Source organism: Mercenaria mercenaria, chromosome 2, assembly GCF_021730395.1.
Source record: "Mercenaria mercenaria strain notata chromosome 2, MADL_Memer_1, whole genome shotgun sequence".
Lineage (NCBI taxonomy): Eukaryota > Metazoa > Mollusca > Bivalvia > Venerida > Veneridae > Mercenaria > Mercenaria mercenaria.
Window position 1 is genome coordinate 45,046,471 of NC_069362.1, and position 25,507 is coordinate 45,071,977.

General features: G+C 35.8%; 1 protein-coding gene across 2 annotated transcripts; it reads right to left on the reverse strand.

Annotated features, from left to right (window-relative positions):
- Positions 1–5,788: 5,788 nt before the first annotated feature.
- LOC128555083 (H/ACA ribonucleoprotein complex non-core subunit NAF1-like) lies at positions 5,789–24,963 on the reverse strand. 2 transcript variants are annotated; one of them, XM_053536477.1, is made up of 9 exons: positions 24,889–24,963; positions 13,545–14,350; positions 12,763–12,868; positions 11,979–12,072; positions 10,616–10,698; positions 10,050–10,210; positions 9,582–9,633; positions 8,970–9,126; positions 5,789–7,758 (listed from the first exon to the last, which is right to left on the reverse strand). In XM_053536477.1, exons 2-9 carry the CDS (start codon positions 14,324–14,326, stop codon positions 6,281–6,283), a joined length of 2,913 nt encoding a protein of 970 aa, XP_053392452.1. In that variant the 5' UTR covers positions 14,327–14,350; positions 24,889–24,963; the 3' UTR covers positions 5,789–6,280. The 2 variants fall into 2 exon arrangements, with proteins under 2 accessions (XP_053392452.1, XP_053392453.1); XM_053536478.1 differs by having other exon boundaries at positions 13,545–14,354.
- Between the last annotated feature and the right edge of the window lie 544 nt (positions 24,964–25,507).

The following is a 25,507-nucleotide window of genomic DNA, read 5'->3' on the forward strand; positions in this document are numbered from 1 at the left end:
CTGGCCTACTGACCTAGTTTTTATTTCATATGGCCCTGTTTCAAACTTGACCTAGAGATAACCAAGATAAACATTCTGACCAAGTTTCATAAAGATAGTGTCAAAACTGTGGCATCTGGAGTGTTAACAAGTGTTTCCTTTGATTTGACCAGGTGACCTAGTTTTTGACCAAACATGACCAAGATTCGAACCTGACCTAGAGATCATCAAGACAAACATTCTGATCAAGTTTCTAAAGATTGAGTCACACTTGTGGCCTCTAGAGTGTTCACAAGCTTTTCCTTTGATCTGGCCTATTGACCTAGTTTTTGACCCCACAGTTTTTGACCTAGAAATCATCAAAACATTCGGACCAAGTTTTATAATGATTGTGTCACAACTGTGGCCTCTAGAGTGTTAACACGTTTTTCCTTGATTTGATCCTACTGACCTAGTTTTTTTATTCCACATGACCCAGTTTCAAATTTGACCTAGAGATCATCAAGACAAACATTCTCACCAAGTTTCAAACTTTAACCGTGGACTCTAGTGTTTACAAAATTTTCCTTTGATCTTGCCTTCTGACCTAGTTTTTCACCCAACATGACCAAGTTTAAAACTTGTCCTAGAAATCATCAAAACAAACATTCGACCAAGTTTCATAAAGATAGGATCATAACTGTGGCCTCTAGAGTGTTAACAAGTTTTTCCTTTGATTTGATCCTACTGACCTAGTTTTTTATCCCACATGACCCAGTTTAAAACTTGACCTAGAAATCATCAAGTCAAACATTCCCACGAAGTTTCATAAAGATTGGGTCACAACTGTGGCCTCTAGGGTGTTCACAAGCTTTACCTTTGATTTAACTGGGTAACCTAGCTTTTGACCCCACATGACCCAGATTCAACAAACATTCTGACCAATTCTCATGAGTTTCAAACTTAAATTGTGGTCTCTAGAGTGTAAACAAGATTTTCCTTTGATCTGGCCTAGTGACCTAGCTCCTGATCCCACATGATCCAGTTTCGAACATGACCTAGATATCATCAAGACAAACATTCTGAACAAGTTTTATAAAGAGTGAGTCAAAACTGTGGCCTCTAGAGTGTAAACAAGTGTTTCCTTTGATTTGACCGGGTGACCTAGTTTTTGACCCAACATGACCAAGATTCAAACTTGATCTAGAGGTCATCAATACAAACATTCTGATCAAGTTTCATAAAGATCTAGCCGCTATAGTGTTCACAAACTTTTCCTTTGATTTGCCTGGGTGACCTAGTTTTTGACTCCACATGACCCAGATTCAAACTTTTACTTTGATCTGGCCTACTGACCTAGTTTTTGATCCCACATGACCCAGTTTCGAACTTGATCTAGAGATAATAAAGACAAACATTCTGACAAAGTTTCATTAAGATTGAATCACAACTGTGGCCTCTAGAGTGTTCATAGGGTGACCTAGTTCTTGTCTCTACATGACTCAGATTCATACTTGACCTAGATATCATCAAGACAAACATTCTGATCCAGTTTCATAAAGACTGAGTCATAACTGGCCGCTATAGTGTTCACAAGCTTTTCCTTTGATTTGCCTGGGTGACCTAGGTTTTGACTCCACATGACCCAGATTCAAATTTTTCCTTTGATCTGGCCTACTGACCTAGTTTTTTTACGCAACATAACCCCTTTTCAAACTTGACCTAGAGGTCATCAAGACAAACAATCAGACCAAGTTTCATAAATATTGGGTCACAACTGTGGCCTCTAGAGTGTCCACAAGGCAAATGTTGACTGACGACGCACGCCGGACGCCAGACAATGACCGGTCACAATAGCTCACCTTGAGCACTTTGTGCTCTGGTGAGCTAAAAATGTTAGAAATCATCATATTAATGGGAAGTAATTCTGAAGAAAACATACAAACACTTTTTAATTTTGTCCATATGACACGCGAGCTTATATAAAAATATTTTAAAGACAGGAAAAGATCAATGTTGACTTTTGACCTTCAGATGTGACCTTGACCTTTGCACTAAGGGTCTCGGTATTGCACAATACACATTGTTTCATTATGGTGAACATTTGTGTCAAGTAATATTAAAATCCCTTAATTGATGACCGAGGTATGGACCAGAAAGTTTTAAAAAAATCCTATTGACCTTGACCTCTGACAGTGACCTTGACCTTTGAGTTAGGAATGAGGGGTTGCGTAAGACAAGTTGCCTCATTATGGAAAACGTTTGTGCTAAGTAATATTAAAATCCTGTCATGGATGACAGAGTTATTGATCATAAAGGAAAAAAACAAGAGCTGTCACTAATGGTTACAAATGCCCCCGCAGCACCTTGACCTTTGACCTAATGACCTAAAAGTCAGTAGGGTTCGTGTACTCAATAAGTACTATCAACATGTGAAGTTTGAAGGTCCTGGGTGCAGTGGTTCGCAAGTAAAGTGCCTTCATGCAAAAAGTTAACGTTGTCATGAACGAACGAACGAACGAACGAACGGACTGACAGTTGAAAACTAATATGCCTCCCTTCGGGGGCATAAAAACGCTATCGACATTTGACCTCCAAGTGTGACCTTGACCTTTGAGTTATGGGTCCGGTTTTGCGCATGACACATTGTCTTATCATGGGAAACATTTGTCCAAAGTAATAATAAAATCCCTTTAAGGATTGTTGAATTAGACCGGACAGGAAAAAAAAACCTACTGACACTTGATCTTTAAGCTAGGGTTATGGGTTTTGGCATGACACATCGTCTCATCATGGGGAGCATTATTCCCACTGCAGTTTCCATTCAATTCAAATGAAACATGGTAAACATATTCATCATCACATGGATACTGTTAGGTCAGACTTCATCAAGACAAACATTCTGACCAAGTTACAAGATAGTAAATGTTACCTCTAGAATACATTTTCTGAGTTTTCCATGATTAACCAACTTACCCTTACCTAGTTTAAAATTTGACCTAGATTTAATCTGATAAAATGAAATATAGATCAGAAAAGTGGCTTCTTCAGTGTAAACTTTTTTTTCTATGATTTGACCAAAAGAACTATTTCGACTCCATTTAAACAAATATTCTGACAAACATATGAGCCATGCCATGAGAAAACCAACATAGTGGGTTTGCGACCAGCATGGATCCATGCTGTTCGCTATCAGTTTCTCTAATTGCAATAGGCTTTGAAAGCGAACAGCATGGATCCTGACCAGACTGCCAACATGCTGGTTAGTTATGGTTCTTAAGCTACATTGTCCCCTAATGATGATAAACAAGTGTGCAAAATTTCAAAGCTGTAGCTCCTAATAGTTTTTGCAAAAAGGTGACCTAAACATAAATTTTAACCAATAAACTCAAATTTTCTATGTACAAAAAGGGTCATAATTCTGACAAAATGCATATCAGAGTTACGGTTCTTGGCCTATATAAACAAGTGTGCAAAGTTTCAAAGCTGTAGTTCTAAACAGTGTTTGAGAAAATGTGGACCTAAACAAACAAGAGTTGTCTGATGACAGCGCGCTCGACTATTCGAAGAATTGATTGAAGAATGGGGTCAAAATATTTCCACGGATATTCAGACAAAAGAAGTAAACAGATTAGACAAACAATGTTCCTGTATTACTTTGATTTCGGTAAGTCTTGCACTAAATGGCAATGTGTGAGCCAATTTCAAAGTCCAAAAAGGGCCATAATTCAGTCAAAATAGTTATGTACTCTTGCCTACAAATGTAAATCATAATGATAAGCAAGTGTTCAAAGTTTAAAAGCCATATGTCAAATAGTTTTGACAAAACATGGACTTGTATGAAAACAGAACCAATTTCAAAGTCCAACAAGAGTGCCAGAATGTCACAATATACGCCCGTCACAGCAAATTTCTTTACTCTAGCACCTGTATTTGCAGATGTAATTTTAATTTTGTGGTTGTTTAGTAATCATTGTAATTCTTTTGTTTTTCAAAGTCCACAAAAAAACTCCTTACCAGGTAGAGATACCTCAAAATACACCTAAAATTAGAAAGTAACAACTATGTTGTACCACAGAAAAGTGGTCTTGGTTTTTCCCTACGGTCAATTATAAAAAAGTTACAATATAAGTTATTAATAGTAACAACTAAGAGAAGTTAATCTAAAAAAAAAAAAAAAAAAAAAAAAAATTGTAAGTCCACACATAAATCCTTACCAGGTAGAGATACCTTAAAATACACCTCAAACTTTGATGTAACATGCATGTTGTACTACAGAAAAGTGGTCTCGATTTTTCCCTACGTCTAGTAATGAAAAAGTTACAATTTAAGCTATTTACAGTAACAACAAAGGGAAGTAATTCTAAAGAAGGGAACTGCGCATGACACTTCATCTCATGATGGTGTATAATTGTGCCAAGTTACATCAAAATCCCTCTATGCATGAAGAAGAAATGCTTCGGACAGTCATTCTTGTATCTGACCTTTGGCCTCTAAGTGTGACCTTGACCTTAGACCTAGGGACCTGGTTCTTGCGCATGACACTTCATCTCATGATGGTGTATAATTGTGCCAAGTTACATCAAAATCCCTCTATGCATGAAGAAGAAATGCTTCGGACAGTCATTCTTGTATCTGACCTTTGGCCTCTAAGTGTGACCTTGACCTTAGACCTAGGGACCTGGTTCTTGCGCATGACACTCCGTCTCATGATGGTGAACAACTGTGCCAAATCTCATCAAAATCCCTCCATGCATGTAGAAGATATGCTCCGGACAAGGTCTGTGGACGCCGCCCGCCCGCCCAGGGCGTTCCCATAATACGTCCCGTTTTTCAAACGGGCGTATAAAAAGGGCCATAATTCAGTCAAAATAGATGACAGAGTTAATATGTTCTCTTTCCTACAGATAGAGACTATTATACTAAACAAGTGATAAAAGTTTCAAAGCCATCGTCAAACACTTCACAAAAAATATGAACTGGTACGAAAAACTTAACCAAGATTTCTAAGTCAAAAGGGGCCATAATTCGGCCAAAATCCTTGATGGAGTTATGTACTCTTGCCTATAACTGGACATGGTGATGGTAAACAGGTGTTGAAAGTTTCAAAGCTTTATCTCAAAAGACTTTGTCTAAATATGAACTGGTACCATATATTAACCCAGATTTCTAAGTCAAAAAGGGCCATAATTCAGCCAAAATCCTTGATGGAGTTATGTGCTCTTGCCTATAACTGGACATGGTGATGGTAAACAAGTGTTGAAAGTTTCAAAGCTTTATCTCAAAAGACTTTGTCTAAATATGAACTGGTACGAAAAACTTAACCAAGATTTCTAAGTCGAAAGCGGCCATAATTCAGCCAAAATCCCTGATGGAGTTATGTACTCATGCCTATAACTGGCCATGATGATGGTAAACAAGTGTTGAAAGTTTCAAAGCTTTATCTTAAAAGACTTTGTCAAAATATGAACTGGTACGAAAAACTTAACCATGATTTCTAAGTCAAAAGGGGCCATTAGTCAGCCAAAATCCTTGATGGAGTTATGTGCTCTTGCCTACAACTGGCCATGATGATGGTAAACAAGTGTTGAAAGTTTCAAAGCTTTATCTGAAAAGACTTTGTCAAAATGTGGACTGGTACGAAAAACTTAACCAAGGTGTGACGCCGACGCCGACACCGTGGTGAGTAGGATAGCTCTACTTATTCTTCGAATAGTCGAGCTATAATTTATCCAACGCAGACTCATATTAACTCAACCTATTACATATATTAGTAATTAAATTCCTTCCCCTTTTACATTACTGGGTGAAGAGAGAAAACACAACCATACTCCCTTCAATTTTAATCACAAATTTGCACCATTTTTTTTATTCCTAACTAATTTTATGCATATACTTTTAGTGAAAATATATATAAAGAAGATAAAAAGCAATTCTATACACCGGGGATACAGAAATTTATAACTAGTCTTAACTTCGTCTCAATGTGGCCACAAAATCCCTTGTGTATATGCCACACTTTTTCAGTAACAGCTTAAAACATAGTTTCTTTTCATTAGCATGTTTAAACATATCTAGTGAATATATTTAATACATCTTTTAGAACATGCCCTAAAACTGTCTTTCGTCTTAACAAATTCTACCCTTTTGTCCACAACACATTTGTCTATTTAGCTTCCTTTTCTGATCCATCTGCCACAGGCACTGCCTTCAATGTACACACTACGTTCCATAGGTGTTTGTATGTTGTTTGAATACATAGATAATTCAAAACACAGAGATCAGTGTCACATCATGTATTGCCCATATATCTGATTAATTTCTAAGAGTTATTCTGTATGAATCTTTGATCCGTTATTATATTTGGCTGCACAGTACCTTGCATTTGATTAGGTCCTCCAACACTGTTTCCAGCTGGTACAAAGCTGTTCCCTGTACAAGGATAAGATGTGCCAGAGACTGGATTAAATCCACCCTGTCCTGCAGGCTGATTTTGTCCTATAAAATTGTTCTGAAATCCATATCCCTGTGGAATAAACTGATTACCACTGCTGCCATTTGGTATACTGCCCTGTGGGAAACTATTCTGTGGATTATTTCTGAAATTCTGGTTTTGGACAAAATTTTGGTTTTCACCACATTGCCTATTTTGAATGTTATTAAAACCTGGTTGCCCCAAATTATTTTGCATTTGAAAATGTCCTAATTCTTGCCTTTGGATATTTGTTGACTGTCCATTGTACGATCCTGGGTTCATTTCTCCAGACTGAAAGTTATTGTTACAAGCAGGTATAAAATTTGGACCACCGGATCCACTTTTGTCAGTATTATTTCCACTTGGAAAACTAGACTGGCCACTGAAACCATTTGTTTGAAACTGACTATAGTTCTGCTGAAAATTAGTACTAACATTCTGTTCAGGTTGTACCTGTGGCATTGAATTAGGTCTGCTGTTTGGTGGGGGCTGGTTAAACTGATTCTGTCCAATATTCATACCAAAGTTTGAGAAATTCCCTTGACTGGTTTGAGGTGTATTATTGACAGGATGTGTAATGTTAGACTGGTTGCCCTGGTATGCTGTGACATTGTTTGGTTGCCCTTGGTTAAAAGTCTGGTTCCCTGCATTCATTTGCAGTTGATTCATTGTCTGGTTCCCTTGAAGAGCAGACTGATTATTAGCATTTGGAAGTTTGTTTGCAATGAAAGATGCATTTTGAAGATTTATGCTTGCTGGAGGTCTCATCCAAGGATTCATACCAGCTTGCTGATTTGGTGGTCTTATCTGATTGCCAGCCTGAAATTGAGGTGGTGGCTGAGGAAAGTTAACATTCATTGGTCCAGGAGGACCATTCTGCGAATTTGAACAAAACCCTGATGTACCCATTGAAGGGGGTGGACTTTGTAAATTAAATGGTCTGTCTGCAGGGCATGGGCCATTCATAGAAGGTTGTCCAGAATTCTGCATATTATCTGGACAGTTTGTATTTGGTGGTGGTCTCCAGTTGTTTTGATGCTGAAAGTTTCTTCCTCCAAACTGATGCCGTCCTTGATTTTGACCCGTTCTTGGCCGATTCTGAAAATCTGGGGGTCCGCCAAAACGAGACTGTGGTCTGTTGAAATTATCCCGACTTGGTGTCCATCTTTGACCACTGGCTTGACTGTTGTGACCATTGTTCTGTTGTCTACCTCCAAATCTAGGAGGCATATTATTAGTATGTTCATTCTGGTTTTCCTGGAAAGGATTCCAGCCCCTTTTTGAATGTTTCATCTGCTGCTGTGGCCCAGCACCAGACTGGTCATCTAAAAGATAAAATGGGACTTGTTAATTCTATAAAAGTGATAAAGTTATAATTAAATTCATCATCTGGCCCATGAAAAGGACTTCTACGAGAGGTGTCAATTATACAGCATGTTCAACCATTCGACAAGTTCTAAATCGAAAAAGGGCCATAACTTTCGATGTAGTCAGGAAAGTCTTATGTGACTGAGTTATTTATTACAAAAATCAAAATTTTATTAAGACAATGATACTATAAACAACTTCAACCAAATTCTATAGGTAACGTAAGGCCCATAATATGAATTTACTTCAACCAAGATTTCTCTTAACTTTGATCTGACAGAAGGAAGCTTTGTGTGGTTTCAGTAATTTAAAAATAATAATATTCCAGGTCGTACAGAGATGAGTAAAATTCTTGAGGTACCAAGGATTCCAAGGGATCCATACACAGAAAATATAACAAAAACAGTTTGGGTCCACATGAATTGCTCGAGTGAGCCCGACTGCTTGAACTACCTACGGTACCTTAAACTATTTTTGCATGTAGCTGATACTGAAATACCGCTAGACAGGCAGTTGTACCCAAAACTTTAACCCAATTTTCAATGGTTACCTATTTTGGTTATAGTATGAGGAAAGTTAAGAAAAGACTATGATATGGAGATCAAAACGTTTTACAACATATTAAGCTTTGCCTGAAGTTTTTTTATACTAGTCCTGTCATTTTATCTATTTGACATAAAAACTGAAAAACTGGCATGAAAACATTTCTTTTGTGATTTAGCTATTTTACTTTTAGTCTAAGTATTTCAAGGGCCATGATGTTGATGTAACAAGTGCCTCATCTGAATTTACATTTGGATACTTAAAGTCAAATACTCTAAAAGTATGCACCATGGCATAATATGCATATTTCCCTTACCGTTCCACAATCTTCCACCTTTTTTGAAAAGTGGAAGAAATGTCAATAAACTGGTTGTTATTTGCACTTGTATCAAAAATTTTAAATAAGTAAGATGGACAGTGCAAGTGACTCGGAGTCAAGTAAATCTTGAGATATGCATGACTGACAGCCAGATGGGTGGACAAGGACAATTCTAAGAGCCACCAAAATTTACAAAATTCTACCAATGTGGCTAACTTTGTAAACAAAATCACTGGAGTCTTGACATAGATTCTCATAGACTAACAAGGCAAGTATTTCTGACATGTCTGTAGAAACATTATCTACCTCTATTTCCTCTACTTCTGTTACGTTGTCTCGGATTTTTCCTCTGCACATTATTGTCTCCATCCCCACCGCCTTCAGTTTCATGATCGCCAAACTTCTTGTTACGTCTCTTAGCCTTGGCTCTTCTCTCCGACTCATCATCAGAATAATCAAGATGCTGAAAACATCGACAACATACTGTGAAATCATTTAATTTCGTGGGCGTAAGATTTCGTGGTTTCAGCAAAGACGACACAAATACGTTGATTTCAACTTTTAAACAACTGGAAAATTTGTTTGTTCATTGGGTAGTAAATTTTGTGGATTGCTACAACCATGGAAATTATTCAACCATGAATATTAATGATTTCATATTGCAGCAGGGTAAACTGTTACTTACAATTATCAAGGAAATAATAAACGACAGAATCATAATTGCACTTTTCTTACAGAATATCCAAGACAACATTCATAAATAACTGTCTTAATAAATAATCTTCCAAGATTTATGAACTTGATATCAAGGCCGGAAATAATCAGACAAGTGTATTGTTGGAAAAATGATACCTTGATAATGATATGACAATCTTACATAATCTAAGATGCTTATAAAATCAATCAAAATGACCTCACCTTTTCTGGAGGTTCATTATTGTCCTCCCAAGATGCATCTGACCCTTTTACCCTGAAATCAATGTACTATGTAATTAGGTATTTAACAGTTTGGATTAAGGATGTTTACAACTTTTACTTCTAAATTCAATTAGCACATTAGTCACTTATTTGGATGTGTGTGTTTTATTGTGTTCATGCTGAGTTTAACATCTTACCAACAAAATTATAGGTCACATGGTGGTTTTCCAGCTTTTGGCAGTGAAGAAAGACCCCAGCTGCCTCTACAGGCATTATTTCAGACATAAGCAGGCACCTAGTAGAACCACCAACCTTTCCATAAGGCATCAGTAAAGAGCAAGTGAATCAAAGTAAGTGACCTAACCACTCAGCCATAAAGACCACCTACTTGGATGTAAAACCATTCTGAATATCAGTGCTTTTTTGCATTCTAGGTAAAATTTTATGTATAATCATTAATTTTCATACCTTTTGAGACTATCTACAAAGACAAACTTGGTGAATGAATCCTCCCTGGGTGCACAGAAGACTGGCATTCCCTCCTTCAAACCTTTGGCTTCAATATTGCTTGCCTCGTTGAATCGAACAGAGTACCATGGTGTCTTTACTGGCCCAAATACCTCAAAAACCTACAAAATGTTATGAAAATGAGTGAATGTTTCTTCCAATGACATAAACAATACAAGAATAGTAAGTTATCAGACTCAAAAGGGGATTACAATGAAATCAAGTTATATTCATGTAGATATCATTTTCCTGAATTTCAATACAGGTTGTGTCAGTCAAAGATATTTAATGCATACAAATAAAAAGAAATTATTTCTGAAGTTCCAAGCCTACAAAGTATACTGAAATAACTGCAATGTCAGTGCCTTATCATGATAAAACATATTCATCCACTGCACAAAAAACCCACCTCTGACATTACCTTCTGTCAAAGCTGAGAAATAAAACTGGTTTAAGTCACTGTAACAACACGTTAATATCATGAAACAAGTTATTTTCATGATACTGTATGTAACAAACATAATAACCTGTCCAAGAACTTTATGTCCCTCGACAAACAAAATGGTTTCATCATCCAATGGTGGTACATTTTCATTGGACTGTATCACAACTGAAAACAATGAAGTTATTTTAATCACATTTACTTATTTCAAGGCACTGTTCAAGCTTACCCTGGTTTAATCTAGACAAGAAACGCGGCAATGCCACGAAACCAGGTTTTCAACACTTTTCATAAGAATTAAAAAGTATACTGAATCACAGTGCACCACTTTAAAGCACAACCCTAACCCTAACCTAACCCTAAAGCACAACCCTAACCCTAACCCTATTTTTAGTAACAATGACCTTGACCTTGATCCCAGAAACCCCAAAATCAATCCCAAGCTACAACTTTATATAAGTTTTCTATACACCAAGTTTCATCACGATAGCTCATTCCTAAGTTAAGTTATTGACCGGAAACCCTTTTTCTATTTTAAGTAACAGTGACCTTGACCTTGATCCCAGAAACCCCAAAATCAATCCCAGCCTTTGTCTTGATATAAGCTACATACATACCAAGTTTTATTCAAATATCTTTACTGAAACAAAAGTTATTGACCGGAAACCCTTTTTCTATTTTAAGTAACAGTGACCTTGAACTTGACCCCAGAAACCCCAAAATCAATCCCAGCCTTTGTCTTGATATAAGCTACATACACACCAAGTTTTATTCAAATATCTTTACCGAAACAAAAGTTATTGACTGGAAACACCAGTTTGACGCCGCCGCCTGCCCGCCCGACGACATACCCCAATCTAAAAATAGCACATTAATTTAATCTGTGACATAGACCTAATTTAAGCCTTATGAAGACTATCAAGCTTATAATGGAAGAATTCGGGCAACTGGGTTGAAGCAACAACCTTCTATAAGCTAGATGGATGGCTTCCTCACATGAATGTATTCTATGTCCCAAAGAGGATTTCAAGCTTGCAGGCCCAAGAGGCTATTGTGTCAAGTACAGTGGAACATCACTCACTCAAACATAAACAATTAGAGCAACAGGGCTGACTCCAAAAATTCATGTGATCCCCACCTGTTCTTCCTTATATTCTCTGTGTTTGCATCACTCAAAAGTCTTGATAACTCAAGTATATTGCCCATCCCTTTGTGACTATAAGCAATCTGCGTTTTACTTTACGATAATATTTTCAGCAATCTGTGATAAACATCTGATATATTTCTTTGGTGGAGAATGTTGGATGATTTTCCGTGCCATGATACAGATTAATATATTTCAGAGAATATTTTCCTTCAGGTGGGTACAGAAGTCTTGGACAAATAGTTCAAAGAACTTAGAATTGAGTTAACTAAACCAGGCTAAGAATAATGAGGTAGATTTATACCTAGGATTCCTACAATGCTCTTGATGTTTCCAACCTCTACCATAACAACAGTATCATCTACTGTAATGGTCAACTCTTCAAGGGGAGGCAAATCCTGTAATTAAAGAAATACATTAAACTGAACTATGAGTGTGTTCGGGTTTAACATCTTTTTCAACAATTTCTTAGTCATATAAACGACCGTGTCTACTTGTAGCAGTGAGCACAATGCCCAACTTTATAGTGCTGCCTCAATGGAATATCACGCCATAGACACGTGGCATGATACCCCACCCAGTAACATTATACTGACACCGGGCTGACCAGTCCTAGCACTATCCTCAATGCTGAGCGCCAAGCGAGGAAGCTACATACTAGTACCATGTTTTATGTCTTTGGTATGACGCGGCCAGGGATCAAACCCACAACCTCCCGCACTCGAAGCGGATGCTCTACCACTTGGCTACCGAGGCGGTGTGCACTGAACTATGAATCATACAGTTCATACAGCTGATTGTATACAATCTCTATTTATAAGAAGATGTTTACTGCTATGCAGAATACTGCTGATCTTAACCATAAATGTGATTCAATAGTCTAGAAATGCATTAACACGTGAAACTGTTACTTTTCTGGTTATTTTGTGGAGTTTTCTTACCCTGTTAGATATCATAATGTCTAGAAAACATTTCAAAACACACAGACTATCATGAATATACAAACAGTTTAACAGTTAAAATTTTATTTCAAATTAAAGTGCATTCTAGATAAAAACTTATAAACTTCTAACAATGGTGAACATTACCTCTGGCTGTAGTTCTCCTTTAGTTCTAATATCCTCAAATCCATGTCTGTTCAGTTTTACCCTCTTCTCTCTTTCTGGTGATGCTTCTCTCTCATTAGATATTATCCTAAAATAAATCCGACACCCATATTAAATGAGCCTATTTGCAGCAGCGATTTTTTTTGTCACTTTCGGAAAAGGTCCGGTACCGACTGAATTGGGATAATTCGCGGCATAGGCCTGTACTCAGTGGTAGAGTGTCCACTTTGAGTGTGGGAGATCTCGGGTTCGGTCCTCAGCCACATCATACCAAAGGCGTGAAAAATGGTACTGGTAACTCCCTTGTTTGACACTCAGCATTTAAAGGGTTGTACCAGGAGGTAAAATAAGCCCAGGTAAGTATTTGTTACTGGATCGTAACCTAGTTCGTTGCACAAGAGCTTTGTAGCTCATGTTGTATGTTGATTTTATGCGACATTAAAATATTTATAGCTTATCTTTAAGCAGGACTTTACAATTTACTAAAAGCCTCTGAAGCATCTCATTTTTCTAACAATAAAAATTGTTCTTGAAGTCCTTAAATGAACTACAAACTGAATTAAAGTCCATAAAAAATTCAACAATTTCGTATAGCACATATATAATCTGATGAAAATCAATGTTACAGCTCAGTAGCCCTAAATACACATCATAAAATAACTTATAATTGATTTTCCTTCAATTCTGTCATAGATTTTGGACACTAGCCTTCTAAACATCTGAATTTCAACTAAAATCAAGACTACCATTTTTCAAATACGTACTTATTTATTTGGGCCTCGGTATTCTTTGCTTCAGTTTCCTTCTTGTTATCAGTGGCATCATCATCAGAATCACTGCTGTCTGCTGAAGAATCAGAAGTATCATCTACAGTGATAACTTTCTCTGCTGTTCTGTAGTCCATCATGGTACTTGCACCTTCTACAACAATCACATCTGTATCAGATGCATTTGGACCTTTTTCTTCAACTTCCATGTCTTTGTTTGTATCAGAAGCTTTTTCAGTCTGAACAGCTTTTAGGTCATTTGTAGCATTTGCTGATTTGTTTGTGTTCACTTCATTCTCAATTAAGTTTGCTTTGTTGGATGTGATGGAACCGCAACTGAAGGACCCTTCTTTATTTTCCTTTTCAGTGCTGGCATTATTCTCTGCTCTCACATTACTATCTGGACTATTTTCCAGACTTGTTTTTGTAACATCATGTGCTATTACATTGGTTTCCACATTTGTATCAGTACAAGCATCTTCCAATGGTTCTTTTGTCTTTGCTGTATCAGGATGTTCACAATCATCAACTGGTGCTTGTTTGATAAGAACATCATGTATTCCACTGTCAACACTTGTATCAAGAACACCTTTCAAGGATTTGTCCTTTTCAATAACTGAAGCTACAACTTCTTGTGTATCTGGTTCATTGCTGTCTGTTTCCAGTGCCATATCAGTATTAGATGTTGTTTCCATTCCAAGGCTATCTTGCTTTGGGCTGTCAATATAATTCTTAGCCACTGCATTTGAAGCTTGTTCCGTTTCTTGTTCTAAGTCCATCTTGTTATTGGTAAAGACAGCAAACTTTCTGGAAAGAAAGTAATATGATACATAAAGTAAGTATTACTGTAAAAGAAAAATCAAGAGCAGTTTGTAAAACAAATATACCCCAATGATGGCCTGATGCAAGTAAAGCATGTGAACATTTTCAGGCTAAGCATTGACCTTTGAGCTAATGACCTAAAAAGCAAGCGGGGTCATCTACTGATCATAAACATTCATAACAAGGCGTTTGATGGCAGCAGACCTAATTATTGTACAGGAAATCAATTTAAGTCTCATTGTTATTTTGACCTTGACCTACTGACCACAAAAACAATATTAAAAGGGTCATCAAATGACCACAGGAATACAGTCTACAAAGTTTGATCACTGTATGCCCTAGTGTTCTCTACTTTTTAGGCTGAAATCTTTTTCAGCACCAAGGTCACTGTGACCTTTTTCTTTGACTTATGCCCTCCAAAGCTTTCATCAATTATTGACCAGAAACTGTTCAAGCTGAGGTCACTATGACTTTGACCTCTGACCTAATATTTCCAAATGAATACTGACTCATCTTTTGACCACTGGCAATAATCCTATGAAGACTGACCACTGACAGCCTATGCATTTTCTAGTTATAGAGCGCAAAACAGCTTTCTGTCCCAAGGCCACTGTGAACTTGACCTTTTGACTTGCTGACCTATGACCTATGAAGTTTGACCGCTGCAGGTCAAAATGTTGTCTAGAAATGAACAGAAACCAAACATTGATTTACTGGCCAAGAGACCAGCTTACCGACAAACATGAGCAAACCAATATATATCCTATTTGAACGGGTGGGCAAAACAAAAGCTTGACATAATATTAGTGTCGTAGGGTAGAGTATAAAGGTGCACTTATACTTCCTTGCTATTGAGCTAGCTTTTATAGCAATGTGGTAGTGTCCGCATTTGGTGTGAGAGGTCTCGGGTTTGATTCCCGGTCAGGCCTGAAGTATTTTCAGCCTGTTAAATTTGGCACCCGACATAAACTAGAATGTGTCTGTAGGACACAGGGTGTGCCCCCACTGGCACATTTGTCACAAATAAGGGGCATTAATTCAAATGTTTGCAGTCTCAAGGGGGTATAGCCTCAACAAACATTTTATATAAAGGATTCATTATTCTAGGCCATATATTTTTTGAGCTATGAGCATCACAAACAAAAAATCCACTATTTTGGCTATTTCAAGGGCCATAACTCTGTAATAAGCGCTAAGATTCTAAGAAGAATGCCATGTGTGCAAGGTCACATCATGATTAAGACTCATGCAAGGTTTCATGAATTTACATCAAATACTTTTTGAGATAACCACATCATTAGGTGAAAATGTGCATTTTTGACTATTTCAGGCGCCACAACTTTTAAAAATAGGGGGCGGAGCCAGACGAAAAATAGGAAGTGCACAAGTTCATATCACAATAAAGACTCATGCAAGGTTTCATCAATTTATATGAAATAATTTTTGAACTAGGCATGTCACAAGGTGAAAATGTGCATTTTTGACTATTTCAGGGGCCATAACTCTGGAAATAAGTCGCGGCACCAGATGAAAAGTAGGAGGTGCGCAAGTTCATTATTATTATACCAGATTTATATAGCGCCCTTTTCATGATAAACACGTTCAAAGGCATATATGGCAAACGCAGCCACACAGGGTGCGAAATTCATCCTCTACCAGTACAGACACACTCTGGCCAGAGGGACAGAGCGAGATAAAGTCTACGGAACAGATAGAGAGAAATCATGTTTAGATACAGACTTGTCCGGCTAACTTAACCTAGCTCTTTGCGAATAGACAGTCTGGTTCTTTAACGTGCCCAGTGTATAGCACTGATAAACGCGAAGCCGTCTTTCCTGGGAAGAACCAGTACTGGCCTCTAAGTTCATATCATGATTAAGACTCACGCAAAGTTCCATCAATCTATATCAAATAGTTTTTGAGCAATGCGCATCACAAGGTGAAAATGTGCCTTTTTGACTATTTCCGTGGCCATAACTTTGGAAATAGGGGGCGGAGCCAGATGAAAAATAAGAGGTGCGCAAGTTCCTATCATGATAAAGACTCGTGCAAGGTTTCATCAAATTATATTAGGGATGGGAACGAATATTCGAAAATCGGTAAACTACTTCAAAATTTATTTCGAATACGGGCCGATTGCGTGGACGGTCTGAAATGTCGTACAAAATATTGTAGAAAGATCGACAATATCTACATTTGGTATTGATTTCGAAAAAAAATTAATTGTAAAATTTGTTACATAAAACAGGCATCAATAAAAATGAATAAATGATAAAAAGCAGACCTGGGGTCAATTACTTTAAAATGTAATTAATTAAATTACAATTACATTGAGAAATGTCCAATTAAATTACAATTACCATTACATGCAATTTAGCAATGTAATTAATTAAATTACAATTACATTGGAAATTGTAATTAATTACATTCAATTACAAAACCAAATGTGGTGCTTCTTACACGAACACTGTAGCAAAGTTCTTTACTTTGTACTACACAAACATGATAATCCACATGTAAACTGATTTCAGTTATTTCAAAATTGAATTTAAGCTCAAAGTAAAATCTGTGTTTGTGGGAGAACATTACTCTGTCTTTAATATTATTGCAAAAGGAGCTACATGTCAGCCCTAATTAATAGTTAATACATCGTCTAGCAGAATTCGGTTAGAGAAGATGCATGTAAAGTCAGGTATTTCTCTGAGGTCTGAATTTCTCTGAAGTTTATAGGATCATGGTTCTGCAATATGTTTCAAATTTAACTAGTCTAGTTCAGTATTTAATCATTTACATTTTAAACATATATTTTAAGTTTTTATCCTTGACACTACAAGTTATCCAAAGGACCACATTGAAAATAAGTTGTAAAACATTCATGAGCCATCCGAGAATAACTATGTCACTAAACTGTAGAATACTCATAATGTCTACAATAATAATTTTTTTTTTTATCTTGTTAGAACTGTGAAATGCTATGTTGTTTATATCATTTAATACAACAAATTTTATCACAGGTAAAAAATGATTAAACTAAATGCTAAGCATTTCAATTTTTGCTCCGATAGTAATCTAAATAATAATTATGCAAATAACAATTTCAAATCCTAATTTGATCATTTTCTCCAAAAACATAGTGACAAACATCATCAAAGATTACCAGTTGGTTCTAATGAAACAAATATCAGAACAAAGGAGCTATGTCCAAGGGGTTAACACCTACCATAATATTCTATTGTTATTTTTTCACAGCTATGAAATGCATATTAGCATGTTAAAGTGAAGTGTCACTGGTAATAAACATAAAATAATAATCCAGTTTGTTGAACAAATTATATCTACTATTTGTTCAACAAACTGGATTAGCATGTGTCATGTAATTGGAAAGTAATTGAACTGTAATTGTCAATTACACCCTAGAACTGTTCTGTAATTAATTAAATTACAATTACATGTAATTGATAAATGACCCAATTACAAATTACATTCAATTACTTGGGAAATGTAATTTAATTGCAATTAATTACAATTACATTTTTAATTACCCCAGGTCTGATAAAAAGGCATCATATTTACGCCTGTGGCAAACTGTTAATCCGTAATGATGACCCCTGCTAATTATGCATTGCAATTTTCTTGTTAATTGGGACAATTTTTGACATGCATCTGACACATTTACGCCTGTTGCACACTGTTAATCCGTAAAGGTGGCCCCTGCCAATTATACATTGCTATTTTCTTGTTCAAGGCATTGAATAATTAGATCAGTGCATGTGTCCTGGACGGCAAGGAGAAGGTCATTGCATGGTAATTATGGTAGTTATGTTCTTATTTGATAGACTTTATTGTACAGAATGACCACTCAAGTTTGAGGAGGTCCATGGGGTTCCAAGAGCCTCAGGGTCAACTGGTGAGACAGTGGCCGGAGAAGCTGTCTCAGTTGAATATTGTTCTGCAGCACGGGGTAGGTTGTGAGCATGATAAAGCTAAGGCAATGTCCTGAATGCCAGTTGGAGGCATTGCAAAGAATTCATGCTGGGACACGACTGGAGCAGTTACCTTGTGGCAGGTGTAATTACTGTTCAGAAGACAACGAAAGTTGGGGTCCTTTAACCTTGTAGATGACGCAGTGCCGTTGGTCATAGGGGACACCGAAGCTTACATCATAGAGCATTTGAGGGACCTAGGCCCCCCTCTGTTAGGCAAAGCTCAGGTAGAAGCAACTGTGTGAGGTAAGGGTCAGCCGCCTGTTTGACTAAAGATTGTTTTATGGTAAGTGTTGGGCTGCTGACCATTCTTAGAGTATAGAGAGTTCTCATGATAGCATTGACTATCTTTGGAAGAACTGAGTCTATTAATAGGCCATAGGGGCTGATCCCGGTGCACTATGGATGCGGAGACTCATGGTAGCCGGTAGCGATGGTATTACAATACTAGTACTGGTTTAACCCAGGAACAGCTCATATTTATGAGCAAGAGATCATGGTATACTTCCATGGTCTAAGACACCATGGTCTACTTCCACGGTGTAGGTACTACCTCCTTTTAATAGGACGGGGAGGAGTGTCCGCGTATGGTCTGGTATGGCCTACGGGGCGATAGCCGGAACACGGAACACAGCAAGAGTGATTTCCCTTGGCGCGGGCAGCACGAAAAGACGTTGCTGGTGTTGCTAGTCAATATTATTTGGCTACTGTCCCGAACAGCATAAAGTACAGACTGATTCCACCTGGTAAGTTTCCCACAGTTACAATAGGGCTCACTGCGCATGCGCAACGGAAGTTATGAAATTCTTAGGGAGAAGCAATTATTCACTTTCTGTTACTATCACCACTAAAGGGGAAGTAACTAAAACATTGCTATTTATGCATTCTGAAACTTATCCCTTTGTTGGAAGTAGTGGTCTCCCTTTTGTTTACATTTTTTCTTGCACCAAGAGAGAAAAAAATAGGAGATGCAATTTTATGCAGCAGAATCTTTTTTGCAATAAATTCAACTAATAATTTTTTAACATTTTTAGAAAGATAATGCCTTAAGAAATGAAGTAATATTTTGAAAAATAGGAAATGTATTCTTTATAAAATGTCATTGAAATGGAAGTGTCTAGGGGTACGGATCCGTACCTCTAGGATCTGATTCTAGAGGTACGGATCCATACCTCTAGACAAGCCTGTTAGGGGTTTTCTAGGGGTACGGACCTCCGTTTTTCTAGAGATTAAGGGTCATTTACATTTCAAATTTTGTTGCAAATGAAATAACAAATAACATTTCATCAGAATTCACCTTAAACTTGGATCTAAATGGTTTACAAATACTAACATTCATCCGATTTGTTAACATTTTCTTTCGGAACGTAAATAACCGAGGAACACCAAATAAATCACAAGGATTCAAACTGGCAGAAAAAAAGATATAAAGATTAAACAAAATAATGTTAAATATGTTGGGGAAAAACTATTTTTAATTTATAATTAACCCTTAGTGTATTCATGTTTTTCACACATTTGGTAGCCGTTACGAGATACATGGGACGTTTTCACAAACAGTTTCTTTTACTTAATGTCGCTTAACTGATTATTAAACAATCAGTTCCGTGCCGATTATCATTATACCTTGTCAAAGAACTATAAAATACACAGAATGGCAACTTGGGATAATCCCGCGTCATCTTGTGTTATCTTATTTCAAAGCGTTTGCCGACTTGATCAATCATGATCAAATCAACAGACGCTTACTGAAGTATAAAACTGGTGGTACGCCCAGCACGTAATAAACCAATTTGAGTCCTTTTTCAAACAAAACTGTGATTTCTCAGACTTTCAATCATAAATTCATTCCTTCCCGTGTAGAAAATACTAATAACATTAAATGAATTCTATTTGAAATTCAGCAAATAAATAAATTAGGCATAATAATATGCACCAATCTATTTTGTTATTTAACAATGTACATTGTTGTATAATGATAATCGGCACGAAAGTGATTGTTTAATAATCAATTCAGCGATATTAAGTAAAAGAAACTGTAGAAACTGTTTGTGAAAACGTCCCATGTATCTCGTAACGGCTACCAAATGTGTGAAAAACATAAATACACTAAGGGCTAATTATCAGTTAAAAATAAGTTTTTCCCCAACATACTTAAAAGTATTTTGTTTAATCTTTATATCTTTTTTTTTCTGCCAGTTCGAAACTTCGTGATTTATTTGGTGTTCCTCGGTTATTTACGTTCCAAAAGAAAATGTAACAAATCGGATGAATGTTGTTATCTGTAAACCATTTAGATCCAAGTTTATGGTGAATTCTGATGAAATGTTATTTGTTATTTCATTTTCAACAAAATTTAAAATGTAAATGACCCTTAATCTCTAGAAAAACGGAGGTCCGTACCCCTAGAAAACCCCTAACAGGCTTGTCTAGAGGTACGGATCCGTACCTCTAGAATCAGATCCTAGAGGTACGGATCCGTACCCCTAGACACTTCCTATCTGTAAACCAATTAGATCCAAGTTTTAAGTGAAGACTGGTTAAGACTTATTTGGCCTGGTGCACAGTAAAGTGCCCAATTGGGTTAGCATCTAAGTCAAAAAATAAAGTTTATACTTTGCCTTGAAAACTGCCTTTTTTCAACACTTCAACATGTTGTGCACAAGGATCAGTACCCAAATAGATAACTTTTTGGGATTTTTTTTCTAAAAAGTGGATTTAAGTTGCCATGTCGGGTTGGGGACGGACATTACACCTTCATTTAAATTAGATTCCTACTGTAAATGTTTTATACAAAGCCACTTCTTTTATGTGTATTTTCTAATAGTTTGAGGTCACAGATCAAGAAAATATAAGCCTTAACTCTTTGTTTTTCCATTTTTTTTTTAAAAATAGCTAATTTCTTTGAAATTACGATTATTTTCTATTAATCGTAAAATTCACTTTAATATAAAATTTGGAAAACGGAACATTTACAGCAGGAAAACACCTTTAAAGCAATTAATTAATACAAACCACAAAGTAGAAACATAAATACTCTTATTTATATTACATTTAAGCAGAAAATATCATAAATAAATAGTGCCGGAAACGGGGGACGGACATTACATAAAATGACTGGTTCAGCTTTTATAACTACTTTGGAACATAAATTACTCTGAAATTCAAATTTCTTAACTAAGGGAACATTTGTATCTTTTCAATAGGTAATATGTCTATAAATATAGTAAATGATTTTACTAAATGATAAAGGAAATTCATTACAGACATTCATTTAAATAGCAGTTAAAAAGCGAGCGAGATTGAAGTATTTCATTTTTACTAATTTGCAAAAAGTATTCTACTAGTATTAAGCAGTATTTGTCAAAATCAGCTTTACAATCAATTTTTCACTGCATATTATCATAATTTATATATGCAAGTACTGTTCTGTTTCAAAGAAAAAAACATACATGCAGTACAAGCATTCCCATAAAACTAATCCATATCTAACAACCTTCCAGTAGAATACAAGCATATTAAATGTAGATGACCATAACATTACTGAATCAGTTTAGCTTTCTATCAGTGCTGTGTTAATGGTACAAAATGAAATAATGATAACATAATAATGTTCTGTCTATGATTGAAAAAATATTACACTTCAACAATTTTTTTTATTTTTTTTTTTGTATACTTGTACCAGTCTTTTATTTTTCATGGTTTAATTTAATATAATTATGCTTTTTTTAAAGGGGGAAGTCCTTGGCAAAAAAGGCAAAATGTATCCTTACTAGGGGTTTTAATTTTATACAATACACTGGATTATAACACTTATATCAAAGAGTGTTGTTTTAGGTAAAGATTCCATAATGATCAATTAAGATCCAGTTTAGGGGTTTTATGGTCCCTTGTATATTGGCACCCTGTTGAGAAAGTGTGATTTTGTGATCTTCTATGGCCACCTGTGTTTTATGGCATGTTGTTGCCATCTCAGTAGGTCACTAATTAATTATGTTGTTTTAATTAAGGAATGATTATGATGCATCTTATGACCCTTTATTGTGTAGATGAAAATATAAGAGAAAATAAAAAAGATAAGAAATATACAGTAGGGCACTAGGGGTCGCGAAGGGGGATCAAGTGTTTATGGTAGCATTCAAAAAGTTTTTGTAATTACTAAGGGACAAAAGAGGGGCATAGTTTTCTGGATATGATGTTTAAACCTTTAAATTACAACACTATAAATTTCAAGAAGACAGAAGACTAAAACTCTACTTACTTTTTTCAACATGTAGTTTTAGTACAAAAATGTAATGTCCGTCCCCCAACACTTTAAATGTGCTTAAAGATAATGTTTGGCAAAGTTTTACTTTATGTATTTACTCATTAGTCTTTTTTCATGTTTTTGCATGAGCTCTTTATATGAAAGTAAAATTCATTATGAAACTGATTCATTTTGCTGAAGATTTCAACAAATTTTGACATTTTTTTTTTTACACACACTGTGTTTTTAAGAAAAAATATCACAAAATAATGTATTTTACTGATTTTAAATGCATTTTTTTTAAATTTCAGTTCTTATTGGTAAATCAGAAATAAAAGGAATTGAATTAGAGAGAAAATAGTAATATATTTACAACATTCAAAATCAATGATAAGTGGGGACGGACATTACGGGGACGGACATTACAGATAACTTTTACACTTTTGTCAATATCTAAAAAACTTCTTGATGGAATTCAACAATTTTTGGAAATGTTACTTATGTCATCATATGTAATAAAAATGTGCTGCAAATTTCTAGTTTTATAACACTTAATGAAGTTTATGCTAGGGGGACGGACATTACGGATTTTTTGTCACAAACTAATTTTTTATGAGATATTCGGCTATATTTATTTATAGACTTGATGTACAAATATGATACTTTGACTATTTCAACTTACATATTTTTCAAACTTTTCAAGGCCATCTCACATGTTCTAGCACCAAAAGATACTACTTTTTTCTTCACTTTTTTAAGTATAGCATTTTCAGATTTCTAGGGCGTTACATCCATACAACTTTGGTTCAAACCATGATTCTCAGAACAAGAATTACAGAAGAACATGATGTTATATATCAAATGAAAGCAAAGATATTTTTCTTTCACAAAATTTAATAGTGAAGATGTAAAAAAGAACAGAATTTCTGTGAGACAGCTTACAAAAATGATGAAATTTTAGATGCTAACCCGTTACATGCAAAAATGGCTAATTTTTGCCTACTTAAACTTGTCGCACTACTTTATTTTTAAATTTTCATGATAAATGTTCACGTCCACATCTACATCTGTTCCATACCTTACTTATAAACTTTATTTCATAGTTCTATCATGCATTGTTTGAAAGATGGGGCTATGTACATGATTTTTTGCTGAATTGGGCACTTTACTGTGCACCAGGCCATTTGCTATTTCATTTTCAACAACATTTAAGATATAAATAACCCTAAATCTCTAGAAAAAGGAGACCTACCCCTAGAAAACCCCTAACAGGCTTGTCTAGAGGTACGGATCCGTACCCCTAGTCTAGACACTTCCCATTGAAATAGCTATGGTCTGGCTACTTCAATATTAGCCCAAATCTAAAAATTCTTTCAGCATTATGAAAGGTTTCAGGTTGGCTGTCGTATAAACTTAATTTATTGTCAGGCATTCCTTGCCCTTTAAAACTTACCGTATTTAATTGTAAAGAAATCAAAGGATTTAACCAAAGGCAGTGGCTACGATTACGGTACCGTAATCCTAGCCTCCGGTTCTAGGATTACGGAAGTTCCGTATTCCTAGACAACCCTATGAGAATAGGCTAGGATTACGGAAGAATTTAAGAGGCATCAAGTTTATGTTAGGACATGCATAAATGACATTGTAAACTTACTCTTTTCACTTAATTTCACTAATATTTCGTGCTATCGATCGACCGTTTTGGGTTAGTATAATCTTAATGGCGGTGTGCGGAAATATTATAGAATTATCTATGTTTCGTATATACCTGCATTTTTTTTATCAAGTCAACACAAATGGTCTTTAATAACATACAATATGGTTATGAATCATAAAATTCAAAGTATAGGATTTTTTTTAATCTAACTTTGACACTCATATTTCTAATATATTTCCGCGCGCAGCCATTAAGATTATACTTACCCAAAACGGCAGATAGAAAACACGAAATAATAAGGCAGACATGAAAAATTAAGTGAAATAAGTAAGTTTACAACATCATTTATACATGTCCTAACATCTACTTTATGCCTCTTAAAATACTTCCGTAATCCTAGCCTATCCTCATAGGGTTGTCTAGGAATACGGAACTTCCGTAATCCTAGAATCGGAGGCTAGGATTACGGTACTGTAATCGTAGCCACTGCCTTAACCAAAACTGTATCTATCCGAAATTTTGTTATTAATGTAAACAAATATTATCCAGCATTACCGACTTCTGAGAGAGATCAGCCTGAAATATCAATTGTGAACCAATAAATCTGAACATATTCAAGTACAATAAACTCACTTTCAAGCCAAATCCGATTAAATATCGCTTTTATTTACAACACACGTGCATCGCCATTCTCGCTATGTTTGATTTACTAATTCACCAAAAAAGACACATTTTAATCAAATAAATCAAGCGGTGCCAAATGGTTTGAGAACACCAACCTCAGACGACACATTATTAAACAAAGTTCATAAGATATCACTTCATTTAGGTAGGCTCAGAAGTATTTCCACTGAAACACTTAAATTAATTCATAACAATTATGTCACCAGAAAATTTAAGATCTCTCATCAATGTTAAAGACTCTTCTTACAATTTAGGTATGTAAATACGTTAGAAGTATCCAGGGTGGAGACTGTCAGGTATTGCAAAAATTCATTTAGGTTTGAGGCTGTCAGGGTGTGGAAAAGTCTGCCAAATAATATTAGGATCATTGATAATTACAAGGAAATTTTCAAACTTGTTCTCATCTAGATTGGCCCAAATGTAGATGTGCCATGTGTTTTATAGTTTCTGCTTTAGTTGCTTTCCCTGTGTTTCATAATTGTTTTTTGTTTAGTTTCTATTGTGCTTTGCTTGCTTCGTCGTCGCAATGCATGTATTATATAATATTAGTGCTTTTAAATGTACTTAT

Excerpts from the sequence above, each read along its gene's own strand:
- LOC128555083 (XM_053536477.1), bottom strand. The coding sequence starts at position 14,326 with ATGGACTTAGAACAAGAAACGGAACAAGCTTCAAATGCAGTGGCTAAG. Across the intron at positions 10,699-11,978 it reads GAGCATTGTAGGAATCCTAG|TTGTGATACAGTCCAATGAA; the intron begins GTATAAATCTAC and ends CATTGTTTTCAG. Across the intron at positions 9,634-10,049 it reads TTTGTAGATAGTCTCAAAAG|GGTAAAAGGGTCAGATGCAT; the intron begins GTATGAAAATTA and ends CATTGATTTCAG.